This window comes from Nelumbo nucifera, chromosome 1 (genome assembly GCF_055504915.1).
Source record: "Nelumbo nucifera cultivar China Antique chromosome 1, China Antique-T2T, whole genome shotgun sequence".
Taxonomy (NCBI): Eukaryota; Viridiplantae; Streptophyta; class Magnoliopsida; order Proteales; family Nelumbonaceae; genus Nelumbo; species Nelumbo nucifera.
The window spans coordinates 78091204-78105111 of NC_142649.1; the positions used below are offsets into that span (position 1 = coordinate 78091204).

Sequence of the window (13908 nt, forward strand, 5' to 3'; positions counted from 1 at the left end):
TCTAAGCAGAAGGGTCGTTTAAGTAATTTACCCTATATATTTTTAATAAAACATATTCAAAGTTAGTGGCCTATATATTTTGGTAATGGTCCTACACTTATCTTTCCAACCTAAGTTGGTATGCATATAAAGAGGTTGTTTGGTACTATATCCATTTATTGAAGAAACGTTTTCTATGGGATTTGCCTGGAAAAATGAGAATAAATATTTATTGCTATTGTTTGACAATTAGGTGCCATTAAACACCACTAAGCATCACATAAGCTGAATAGTAAATAAACGGCTCGTGTTGGGGGAAAACATAAAAAATAGTGTTACCTCCAACGATTGGCTCACACATAAACTGAGACAAACTTTTATCTAATGAACGTCTTATCAATAGAATTTTGGGCTAAACACCTATATAGCAATGAATTGGCGTCATTTTTCAAATAAACGGCCACAGAAGCAAATACCAAAATCTTTTTAAAAAATAAAGCCTCTAATCAAATTTAATAATTTACTTATTTACATACATTCCAGGCTATCAAAGAATCGCCCTATAAAATAGCAACAAGCACCACCGAACCAGAACAATCCACTTTTTTTAAGCCTCAGAAAAATCACACTTGCTAAAAAGGATGAAAAAAATATGTAGTAATGGAGGTGACAAGCTGAGGATACGGTGCTTGACAACAGTTGGTGGCACCCTCACCGGAAGCCTCAAATCCGACTGGAGTCCCTCCCAAAGAGGAATCTCCTCGTCCAGTCAGACATCACCAAAAACCTTGTGCGCCAGCTTACTTGCTTGCTGAAGGGAAATAGCACTAGAAATTTAGAATTCACTTAAATCCATATTAGCTATGCCCACGCAATGCTGAAACATATATGAATGCTAGAAGCAGAAGATTACCTTGCATAAACTGAATACCAGAGCCACTGAGTGCTCTGACCCATGGAAACCCAGTCTCCAGGCAACTCTGCAGCTGTTTGCTCTCCTCCCAGAGGAGCAAACTGCCCAAAATGCTTGTACCTAATTATAATAATTGGTTAGGAATGCATAATTCAGGAGACAAAATATAAGAAAGGTTCCAGCTCCATGTTATCAAATGGTGGAGTGGGTATTGAAATGGGGGCCAGAACCAGAGCCAGGAACGGCCAAAGCCAAACCTGAAACTTTAAGAGCATCATACATAAAGAGAAGGGTGACTGCTCTTGGAAATTTTCCCACATTCTTACAGTATATGTGTGTGTGTTTTATAGTAGTCTTTTTTTTTTTTTGGTGGGGGGGGCAAAACCTAACATGAGAGACCAACCATCCATAATATAAGTGGGGATTCTGGGGGATAGAGGGGACCAAGGCGCCCCTGGGTCCCCCCCTGGCTCTGCCATTACTCTCTACATCTTTTTTTTTTTGCTACCAGCCCCTGCCCTCTACTTATTTTCTATAATTATGCTACTTATGCATGTCCAGTCAACCCTTCCTAAAATCCCAGATAGCTGGGACCAACATTGAGTAATGGACTTTTATGCCTATGCTATTCTTTGTATATACCATTTCACGCAGAAAAAGTAACTATTTATAAGTATGTTTCTACTCTAAAATTAAAAAAAAATGTCATTTGTATTTTGTGCATGTGGGTGTTTGGGTTTGAGTGTGGGTGTGGGTGAAAAAGAGAGATGTGATGTGTTAGAAGTATAGGCTAGGCCTACTGGTCCTTTGTCTCTCCTTATTATCTTTATTATAGGGATGGGCATTTTTGTCAGTTCAGTTTTCTTACTAAACAGGGGTGTTTATGCAATAGCTTATCTTCACAATAGAATGAACAAAGACCAAGCCGAGTGGGCTCTTCTCCACTTCAGCAGTTACTCTCTTCTTCTCAGATCCGAGTATTTATCTTTTTGTTCTCCCTTCTTTATGTGGTGAAAACAGAAACCTGCACAAGGTCATTCTTTTTGGCAGGTGCAGTCAATTTTAGGTAGTGTGCCTTTATCCCGCATCAGAGAGAAAAGAATTGCTTCCTCATTCTGTCAACTATAAAAGCAAAAGAAGCAGTTGAAAACACTAGGGGAAATGAATATTTGTACTGTATTGTATTGTATTTAACCAATTTTTTGTTCTTGATTTAAAATTAGATATGAATATTTCATATGCTGTACACAGCACACGTATTACTAACTATGGGCCAGACAGAGCACACAGTTGGAACTTGGAGGACTCAGTAGTCATGCCATGGAGGTTTATACAGCAATTCTTTCTTCAGTGGAATATTCTCTGTACAGATATTATATATCCCTAATATAATACAACACAAATTACTAAAATAGGAGTGGATAAACATAAGGCACCGTCCAAGGGAAGGGCCACCAATTGGTTAAGCCTGGATTAACAAGTCATATGGTCCTTTGCCTGGTAGAGGATCCAGTATTACTAGATCTTCATTAGATTATAAATTTTCCCCAATTTTGATGCTCAATTCAGCTTAACAAAATGTTGCAGTTACCACTTAACAGGATAGAGAGGTCAAAAGATTAGCAGGGCAAAGTAGACATACTGAAAGGGGCGAAATTGATGGTGACCAGATTCTCTGAAACGAAGAGGGCCTTCTGGTTTAGTTTTGCAGTCTTCCATATGGTTAAAACACCTAGCAAGATATGCGCCCTGTTGAGCTGCAACCTAAAATGCCATATGTGAAGTTATTAATATTATTTATAAATATAGACAAGGTATAATAGATGCTATGTTTTGCAATTCATAATTGATACAGGTTTCATGAAATTTTTATCTCACAAGAAAATGCAAGATCGTTACCTGAGCAGTTGCAGGAAGACTCTTCATCTTCGAATCTACATGAGACAGTAATGACTTAAACTCTTCAATATCCACTTCCTCTCTATCATTTCCTTGGGAATCCTTCAACAAATCTGCCACGTTGCGGAGATGCTTACTCTTTAAATAGAGATCCACTTGGGGGTACCTTATAAGGATGTCCTCAATAACATCTTGGAACTCTTTAACAGTTAAGGTACCAGAGTTGTCTTTGTCAGCAACCTCAAATATCAATGAGATATCTTCCTTCAAACACAATGTGTATGGAGTAAAATCATTAGCGTAATGACATTAAATTAGAAAATATAAGAAGCAGATATTGTTAACCTATTGTGGGCTGATAAAATCAAGGGTAAAAGTCATGGCTCTTGTCTAAAATCCATCCACTAGATACAGGATAGTGAGGTATGAAGGGACAAGGGAAGAATGATCTGGAAGGCAAGTTCAAACCCCTTAAAATGAAACATGCCAAGGACTTGAAGTTTTAGAAAATCATCCATAAAACCATTCTTGACCTTAAGAGACAAGGGAATAGGATAGCCCAGGTTTTTTTCCAACATTGTTGAAGAGAATGAGCCTAGCAAGCTTATCATGAGAGCCTCTCATAGAAGATTAACAGGATTGTTAGAAACCTTAGTTCATATACTGTGGGTTATCAAGAGTAGAAGTCATGATCCTGTATAAAATCCATCCAACAGAATTATTATAAAAAAATTAAGAGAAGAAATTCATCCAACAGAAAAATGAGGTGAATCCATATTGCTTCACCATGACTCAGCCAATCTTCCCTTAAATAGATTCAGCCAATCAGTCAAAACTTAGACCACCCCAGCATACAACAACCACATATAAACCAGCTTTAAGGCTGCACATACCATGACTTTACGCTGATTTATGGTAGCACAATCACCAATAGCATACACATTATCACATCCCAACACTCGCAGCCATTCATCAGTTGCTAAGGCACGTCTATTAGTCTGCATAATTGAATCCAGTGATGAAGGAAAATGAAAATATCTATCCTAAATAAAAATAGAACGTTTCAATAATATTGTCATCAAAACAAAAGCATGGTTTTAACTCAACAAACCTGACCAATTTGTTCCATTAAATCCTTTATAACAGGGCGTGCCCCAATACCAGTAGACCAGACAACCATTCCATATGGTATAGAAGAAATTTCTCCTTTTGATTTTAACTTCATCTTAATCTCCCTATCAGAGACGCTTACAACCCGACATCCTGTTTGCACTTCAATGCCATCTCTTTGGAACTTCTTTTCTGCAAATGAGCTTATTCTTTCATCAAACCTGGAAAAATGATAAAATAAAAATAAAAATATGAGTATTAGGGCTGTTAGCTTGCTTTTGTGGGTTGCAGAGTGCTGACAAAATACTTAAAACAGTTACTTATCAGGGTATTTTGTCAAATCTGTTAAAATACAGTGTTTGTTCTGGGTTATTTTAGTCTTTTTCCCCCTTCTTTTTGTTCTGTTTTTGTCTCTGTACTTAAGTCTCAGAATCAGGGGTAATATTGTAATTCCTCCTTTCATTATGATTTAAACATATTGGGGTGGCAGCTTTCTCATTCAACTGAGGCAGAATAGCCCTATTCTTTTCATATTCTTCTTCTCTTCTTCCTCCTCTCTGTTATCTCTTCCAGAATTCATTGCAGGTGTGTTTTTCTTTATTTATTTGATTAAACACAGGTCTGATAACATGGTACCAGAGCCTGGTTGATTGTCCAACACGCCTGCATCAGTGAAGGATGCCCAGGACTGCATCAGTTGAAGTTTTCTGCTCTTTAAAAGTGAAAGGAAAGGGAAAGACTGAAAAGGACTGATTGCCTAGGGGTTTAGGAGGCTCCCATGCTTCAAGTTGCATCGTTGGTTGGTTGGTTGGTGGTGTATTAGGCTCCCTTTACTTGCCAGTTCGAAGAGGGACTGTGAATGTGCAGATTGGATGTTTGTTGTTTGTGTTTGGTGGGTTGGTCTTTGTAAAAGGTGAAGTTGGTTCACTTGTAGAGGGGTTTCCAGTGTTGATGTTCTAGATTAAGTATATGTTTGGTTCCGTGGGCATTTATTGAAAAACGCCACCACATCAGCACCACATAGGCATTGGTGTTTATTGCATATGAAACCACTGTTTGGTTTCACCGTTTATCAAATAAACACTAAAAAACTGAAACGCTTTGATTTATGTGCATGGGGCATTTGGGAAAACGTCAAATTCATGTTTCCCCCAATGCCTAGGCATTTCTTGAAATGAAATGCTGGATGTGGCGCACTTTATCTGAGGTGGAAAGCAGCATTATGGAGTGTGTTACTTGAAACGCACGTAAAACGTCCAACCAAATAGAAAAAGCAAAAAGCGTTTAAAGTAGCGTTTTTCAGATAAACGTTTATCTAAAAAAACACCTCTCAGGAAACGCCCATGGAACCAAACATACGCAAGGGTTGCGGCTATGCTATTGATGCTTCCAAACCAGTAGAGAAGTCAGTTGAGTGTTTTTATTGTCTCTGAAAGGTGTTCGGCTTGGGAGAGTGTTGCAGAAATAATTTATTGCAACTGATGGCAGCTCCTGGTAGCGAAAAGAAAACAAGTGTGATGGTGTAACAGGACTTCATGGCTGTATAGATGAAGTCGGTCAAACTTACAAATTATGTACCATGGGCAAAATCTGTTGAGGTGAATTTGATAGCCAGAGGAAAACTGAAGTATATTAAAGAAAATAAACCAGACCCAAGGAATACAGGGTATAACGATTGGATTCAGGAGAATTTGCAGATCATGACATGCCTTTGGAACAATATGGAACATCATATTAGTGTGAACTTGATGTTCTTTGATACTGCGAAAGAAATTTGGGAACATGCCAAACAGTTATATTCTAGACAAGAAAATGTAACTAGAATATATTAGTTGTACCAGGAATATTTTTATCTGTAACAAGGTGATAAGAATGTGGAGTACTATGCTAGTTTAAAAAGTTTACGCAATGAGTTGGATTTGTACCAGCCCCTTTTGATTGACCTCAAAGTACAGAAACAACAGAGAGATCAATTGGATGTAGCAAGATTTCTTTCTGGACTGAGAACTGAATTTGAACCAGTGCGTCCCCAGATTCTAGGTAGCCAGACTATCAGAAGTTTTTTCCAGAGTTGGAAGGTTACAAGCTCACATACAGATAAGTACTCCAGTATTAGAGAAGTCGGCTTTAGCCACAACCAGAGGTGGTAGAGGTAGCTCACGTGGTAGAAGGAGCTGTCCCAATGGGGTAACCGTGGCATGAGAGGAGGTCATGGTGGTGGCAGAGATGGTAACTTTAGAGGGAATGGTGTCAATGCTGGTGGTCGGGGAATGGTCAAAGAATACAGCTACTGTGGAAGGGAAGAACATATCGTGAACTACTGTTATGATCTGCATGGCCTGCCATCTACTTGGACCAATCATGCTGCTGTAGAGGGGGATAGTGGTGCTACAGGTGATGAGCCTTCTGCTTTAGGAACTAGGAAAGAGAAGGAAATGGTCTCCATCACCCGAGAAGAGTATGAAAAACTTCGTCCTTCTCTATGTCATCAAAGTGGCTGAGCGGAAGAATAGACATTTTAATACTGCTTGGGCACTTTTGATTCAAATGTCGGTTCCAAAAAAATATTGGACTGATGTTGTCCTCACCTCTTGCTTCCTTATTAATCGGATGCCATCTTCAGTGTTACGTGGTTCTTCTCCCTTCTCTATTGTCTTTTCTTCTCAATCTCCGTTCCCTTTTCCTCTGTGTGTCTTTGGTTGTGTTTCTTTTGTTCATCGTTTGAGTCCCGGTTTGGATAAGTTGGATGTCCATGCTCTAAAATGTGTATTTTTTGGGTATTCTCGAACCCAAAAAGGGTATAAGTGATATAGCCCTTCTCTTCATCGCTCCTTTGTTCTTCCTGATGTGACCTTCTTTGAGAATATTCCCTTCTTTTCCTTAGTAGAGCCTACATCTCTTGATAACTTATCCCCACCTCCTCTCCCCTCACCAGTAGAGGAGGTGTCTATTCCTACTTTGGTTGTTCAAGAGCCAACGTGACCACTAATCTATAGAGTGTATACTCACAGTCCCCGTGGTATCATGTTTTAGCCTACTCCAACTTCATCTCAGCCATCACCAGCTTCTCCATCGACGAATCAGTCTCATTTAGATCTTCCCATTGCCCTTCATAAAGGTAAGCGTGCTTGTACCAAACACCCTATATCTTGGTATGTTTCATTTGCTCATTTACCTCCATCTTATCGGAACACTGTGTCTTTTCTCTCCTCTATGTTTGTTCCTAGATCTCTTCATGATGCCCTTACTCTCTCCAAAATGGAAGAGGATGATGGATGAAGAATTTCATGCTCTTCAGTTTAATCATACTTGAGACCTCACTTCTCTTCCTCTAGGGAAGAAAGCAATTGGTTGTCAGTGGGTGTACACTATTAAACATCTTGCAGATGGTAGTGTGGAGAGATATAAAGTGCGCTTAGCAGCCAAAGGGTACATATAGACTTATGGATTTGATTATACTAATACCTTTTCCTTGTAGCTAAAATGGGTTCAATTTGTGTGTTTATCTCTTTAGTTGCACACTTTGATTGGTCATTATTTCAGTTAGATATCGAAAATGCTTTTCTCCACGGTGACTTAGAAGAAGAGGTATATATGGAGCAACCTCCAGGATATATTTCTCAGGGGGAGGAAGGAAAGGTGTGTTGGCTGAAGAAAGCAATTTATGGATTGAAATGATCTCCGAGGGCCTGTTTGGGAGATTGAGTAGTGTGGTACAGTAGTTTGGGATGACAATGTAGGGTTGATCACTCCGTGTTCAATAGAGATAATATCTCTAGAAAAATTGTGTTGGCAGTTTATGTTGATTATATTATTATTACAGGAAGCAATGAGCATGGCATTGAAGACCTCAAACAGTTCCTACAAAGTCAATTCCAGACTAAGGACTTGGAACACTTGAAATATTTTCTGGGGATAGAAGTGGCAAGGTCAAAGTGGGGAATCTCTCTCTCACAAAAGAAGTATGTTCTTGACTTTTTGGAAGAAACTGGTCTATTAGGGAAAAAATTAGTGGAAACTCCTATAAACCCGAATGTGAAGATTTCTGATAGTGAGGGGGAGCCTCTAGCTGATCCTGTATGATACAGGAGAGTAGTTGGGAAACTAATTTATTTAACCATCACAAGACCAAACATTTCCTTCAGTGTTGGATTATTGAGTTAGTTCATGCAGAACCCAAGGACAACCCATTGGAAAGGTACTGTTAGAGTTCTACGCTATTTAAAGGGTGCTCCGAGTCAAGGCCTCAAGGGTTGTTGTATAAGAAAGGGAGAGAACTCTCCTTGGAGGGATATACAAATGTTAATTGGGTAGGATCCGTTACTAACAGGAAATCAACAACTGGTTACTATACGTTTTTGGCAGGCATTTGATCACTTGCAAGAGCAAAAAGCAAAATGTGGTGGCGAGAAGTAGCGTTGAGGCCGAGTACAGAGCCATGACCTACACTACATGCGAGTTGGTGTGGTTGAAACAACTATTACAGCCTTACGGGAAATGGGAATGTCGGTCACAACTCCCATGAAGTTGTTTTGTGACAACCAGGCAGCCATTCATATCTCCTCCAATCCAGTGTATCATGAGAGAACCAAACACATAGAGGTGGATTGTCACTTTGTAAGAGAGAAGGTCATTAGTGGAAAAACTATTACCCCATATGTGAAGTCTGAAGATCAACTAGCTGACCAATTCACCAAAGGATTGAGTGGTGCTCGGGTGAAATACATTTGTAACAAGTTCGAGTTGTATGATATATATGCTCCAACTTGAGGGGGAATGTTAAAATACAGTGTTTGTTCTAGGTTATTTTAGTCTTTTTCCCCCTTCTCTTAGTTCTGTTTTTGTCTCTGTTCTTAAGTCTCACAATCAGGGGTAATATTGCAATCCCTCCTTTCATTATGATTTAAACATATTAGGGCGGAAGCTCTCTCTGTTATCTCTTCCACAACTTGTTGCAGGTGTGTTTTTCTTTATTTATTTGATTAAACACAGGTTTGATAACAAGATCAATATGGCTTTTGTTCATATCCAGATTAGGGATCAGAACAAAATGCAAAGGGACCAAATTCCTGGGCCTATTCAATCCAGACAGTTCACACTACATTTCCATCAAGTCTAAGTCTCTGTGCTACGAATCATTGATCAACCACAACCAAATGTTCTGGGCTCAATTGTAACATTTTGATTTGGAGATAAGTTATTTTATCTCCAATTGTACTTGTACAGTTTTTTGTCTTCTTTAATTAATGAAAATTGCAGTTATTGATAATAAAAGGATAAGGGCATGCAAGGACCTTGGAAATTTCACAAACATTTAGATAAGAGCTCCAAAAAAACAAAGAAAATGGAAATTCACAACACTTCTCCAAACATGGCAATAGGGAAAAGGAATATGATATCTTTGAAACTTCACTGGCACAAAATGTTATTCCTAGACAAAACCCCCCAGAATACAAAGAAAAAAAGGGAATTCATAACAATTTTTCAAACATAGAAATAGGGAAGAAATAGGATATCTCCTTACGTGTTCAAAATATGATCTCCAGACTGAATAAGTGTTATTTTCACTAGGTCTTTAACCATCGGGTATAATCTGATTAAATCTTCTGTGATAAAGTCATGCAGCTCTGCAGCAAATTCCACACCAGTAGGACCCCCACCAACAATTACAAAATGAAGATTTGTCCTCATCTCCTCATTACTAAGTCCTGGAAGGGAAGCCTTCTCAAAACAATCTACAATGCTCCTACGGATCTTTTGAGCATCCTCTATTTCCTGCAGGAAGGTGTGTTCTTAAAGTTATAATAAGTTTTACACCATATTCTTTTATAGGTAACAAATGAATTCATTGCAAAATCAGAACCAGATGTACATATTGCCAAACACTCCAAATATAGGTAGGTGGCCTTTAAAGCACATCACAGCTACAGCTGGCCAACAATAGTGATATTGCATTCTTCTCAGGTTACAAATGCTACCCCAGGGCACAGCATGCTTAAATTTTACACCATATCGAAGAAGTCAGTTATCAATTTGACCATAATCAACATTTCAGGCATGACCCTCAAACCATTTGGGACAATGGGGACTTCCACCCTATTAAAGGCCATAACCCAGTTGTGGTCCCAGATATCCAGGCTCTTGGGGGTGAACTTGATGACTCGATGTAGACCTAATTTTCTCATTTTTTGCACAAACCATCTGCTCTTAGACACAAACCCACATTTTCTCACTTATCAGCCCAAGATTTTACTATTGTACCAAGAAATGGTAAATGATAAATGATACAGGTGACATCTTAGACTAAGAATATATCGATTTTACCTTCAAAAAATGGCAATGCTCCATGACACCAGAAGTGTTAAAGGTATTGACTTGGGCTCCCAGGGAAATTACTAAGTAGTCATATTCCAGAAAAAATTCATCATTCCCCACCAAATCTGTATCATGATTAGATCGACAGAAAACTTTCTTATTTGCAGCATCAATCTTGACACACTCCGCTTCCCAGAATTGAATTTCTCCATGTTTCTGCCAGAGAATTATAGAGTCATGGATAACACCATTTCCAACTAGAGAAAATCAACAATTTTAAAGGTAAGCAATGAAACAGAGAAACAGTTCTTTCTTTTTTTCTTACTAAAGCATCAATCAAGTGAAAGTCCAAGAAGCAATGCTCAATGATCACATGGTCACAACATCAAACAGCAACAATCCTTATGAAACTTACAAAAAATTTCTTTTTATATGCAAATTTGATATATCAAATAAGTAGGGGAACCTAGGAGTCCTCTCTAACAGAATATGTGGCAATGAAAGTAGTGTTAATTACATGGTATACAGAACAACAATTATATGCATACAAACAAACAAACATACTGTGATTCTATTGAGGAAAGAGAGTCCCCAAGAAGTGCATACTGTGATTTCAAATATTCAAAAGTGTAAGGAAAGCCTTTGAAACCTAGACAATTTAAATATACAGAAACCAGAAGATTCTAAGTGGCTTTAAATGGTAGGAAGAGATTGTATGGATTATGATCTTCAGTGGGAAAACTTTTACTACATCAGAGGGATGAGTTCAGGAATAAGAAAAGCATTTTAGCAACCTGGTCCATAAGAGAAAAGATAAAATGCTTTCTATATTTAATATTATTATTTTTACCTTCTTCATAATTTTCCGAATTGGCTCAACAATGCTTCGTGCTTCAACAGTACCACATGTGACACTTGGAAGCAAAGGGGTAAATGCAAAGTAATTACGGGGTGATACCACCTGAACATCAAATGAGGAGATATCCAGACCCTTTAGGAAGCTTGTACCAGCCCACCCAGTCCCAAGCACAACCACTCTCTTCTTCTTGGCTTCTGTTTTAGAAGATTCATCATTTTCTGTACCATGGTCTGATTTCGACTCTGAGTATGTCAGGAGAGATCCAGTACTGCAACAATCAACATCATGAGTGCAAGGTTGAAAGCTAAAAGAAAGGCTGATTATGACACAACGTGAAGCAATATAAGAAAAAATACAAAAAATAAATACAAACAGTACAATGGCAAGGGGACCACAAGTGATTCATGTTCATGGTTTCATATTTACCAAATAATTTGTGAATCTAAATAGAAAGCTTTCTAGTTCATTATGTAATTGGAAAACAGCTTTATGGTTCATGGTTGTCTTAGAGAATCACATAAGATAGGTAAGTAGCTTTGGAGGTTTCCTATTGATGAGAATTAATTGTGGCATGCTGTTGTGAGATGTATTCATGGGGCACATCCCAATGGTTTGGGATGCTAAATTGGATCCAAAAGATGATTTGGCTTCACCTTGGAAAGAAATCCACTTGATCAATGACAATTTTTACAAGTCCATAAGATATGACCCTAGAAAAGGTGACAGCATCAATTTCTGGGATATACCCCCTGTGCTGAATCGTCTGCTTCTCATCACAACAGATTACTGGCAAGTATGGGTTGTATTTGTACACAAAATATTGATTGTACAGCTTGTTGCTCTACAAGTTCTATATTATCAACCAAGTCCTTTTCAGTTACTGATAAAAAATGGTACACATTGATGAAGCCAAGATTCTAAGGCCCATCAAGGGATGAGTCCCTCCAAGGAGATCTACACAAAAATGTCAAAAGGATCGGATATTATAATGATGTAATCTATAACATTATTATCGAGTAGTCAGGAAACTGACATAATTAGATAGTCATTATTGCCTCTAACATAGCCACCCCCAAATAGTTGGGATTAAGGCTGAGTTGAGTATTACCCCTTACATATAACATTCTTTTCAATGGTCAATATAATGATAAACAGTCTAGAAAATCTTAATATACCAAAGCCATATCGAAGAGAAGCCCCAAAAAAGTTAATGAATAAAACAAATATCTTCCAATTGAATGAACCTATATCAGGGAGATACCCGAGGAAACAAAATTTAAAGGCACAATCCACAGAAGATGTGCATCTTGTGAATAACTCAACAGTCTGAGCGCTCACGGTTGATCTCCAAATTTACTCGTTAACAACAATAATATATTTATATTATCATCAGAAAATCCTGAAGCTAAGTTGCTACCGAGAACTCCAGTTTCGGTCAGACATTTTTTTTCTTTTTCTTCATTTTTCTAGCCCTTGCTAATTTAAGTTATGCCTAAATGGTAACTGGGGAAACAGTAATTGCTGACTACAGATCAATGGCAAGGAGAATCCCTTTGGTGACGTTTGGTCATATACGGAGGTCGAGCAATATCCAGGTCCACAATGAACAATTTTTTTGTTTTTCAGAAAAAAATAAAAAATAAATAAAAAGTTCCGCCTGGAAGTTGCAGAATTAAGGTTGTGCAGTGGGTGAGAATTTCTCATGTCCACATCCCAGCTGAATGAGCTGTGAGTCAGAGTAAATATAATAGGATGAAAGAATACAGTACCTAAAATAGCGAATTAGAAAGATCTAAAACGTAATTTAGAAACTTCAAGCAGTGTTAACAGAAAAGGATTCAGCAAATATGTCAAAATTACTCGTAAAAAAATTCAACAAAGCAAGGGAATTATACCGACAAAGGAATAATTCAGAAGATACAGAACCTGACAGTGAAGACAACAAAGACCTTAGTGAAAGCAGGGTGGCTGTGTAGAGCTCTGGAAGCCCAGCTGAAGAAGGAGGAGCCCTTCATTTCCCTTGAGAAATTTCCAAATCCAACAACCGGAGTCTAGCTTTCGTTGTCTGGTTATTATGTCTGAAGCTCAGAAACACTTCTTCACAGAAATCAAATCAGCGTCTCTTTCGTTGCTTTATTACATGTACGGTATACCTGTGATCGTCCAATGGCTGTTATTCTTCTTTCACAGTGCTCATACCAACCGATTCATGGAGGCTTTTCTATGGATTCTTTGATTCTTACGAAAACCTCTAATCAATGTTGAAGTATTGCCATTTGGCACATCGTAGAATTGCTTTATGCGTTTCTTCCCGGTTCAAGGGAATGCGTCGTGATTGACTTGGGTATTGACTGAAGGAGTTCAAATCAGCCCCCATAAGATTGCCCCCACAACGTTCCACAGAACATCCCGGCTATGTATTGGGAACATCTCTGATAATTTGAACTCCTTCGATCAATACCTAAATCAACAACGATGCATTACGTTGAACGGGGAAGAAACGAATAAATCAATTCCACGATGTGCCAAATCCTAACACTCCAACAACATTGATTAGAGGTTTTCTAAGAATCAAAGAATCCATAGCAAAGCCTCAATGAATCGGTAAAGAAGAAGGGATTATAAAAGTAATCAATAAAAATAATATCCTAATAAGGGCAATTTTGGGTCCTAATATCAATAAAAATAATTATTTTAATATAATTTCTAAAATAAGTTAATTTTTTTTAAAATATATAGGGCAAAAACATTTATTATCTTTTTCCTCCTACAAACCACTTCCGCCCCAACCTTATAAATTTCAATGATCATCATCTACCGGTGCCACCATTGC

At 38.1% G+C, this 13908-nt stretch overlaps 1 protein-coding gene across 1 annotated transcript; it reads right to left on the reverse strand.

The window, feature by feature from the left end:
* Nucleotides 1-462: 462 nt before the first annotated feature.
* LOC104605690 (external alternative NAD(P)H-ubiquinone oxidoreductase B1, mitochondrial) lies at nt 463-13679 on the reverse strand. Its single transcript, XM_010270541.3, has 10 exons — nt 13002-13679; nt 11067-11343; nt 10226-10432; nt 9426-9676; nt 3903-4122; nt 3685-3789; nt 2792-3055; nt 2535-2656; nt 893-1012; nt 463-790 (listed from the first exon to the last, which is right to left on the reverse strand). The coding sequence occupies exons 1-10, from the start codon at nt 13088-13090 to the stop codon at nt 703-705; spliced, it is 1743 nt and encodes a 580-aa protein (XP_010268843.1). The 5' UTR covers nt 13091-13679; the 3' UTR covers nt 463-702.
* Between the last annotated feature and the right edge of the window lie 229 nt (nt 13680-13908).

Coding starts and splice junctions, on each gene's coding strand:
- LOC104605690 (XM_010270541.3), bottom strand. CDS start 13,090: ATGAAGGGCTCCTCCTTCTTCAGCTGGGCTTCCAGAGCTCTACACAGC. Junction 3,056..3,684: donor TAAATCAGCGTAAAGTCATG/GTATGTGCAGCC, acceptor TTGTGTTTGAAG/GAAGATATCTCATTGATATT. Junction 2,657..2,791: donor GTCTTCCTGCAACTGCTCAG/GTAACGATCTTG, acceptor ATGGCATTTTAG/GTTGCAGCTCAACAGGGCGC.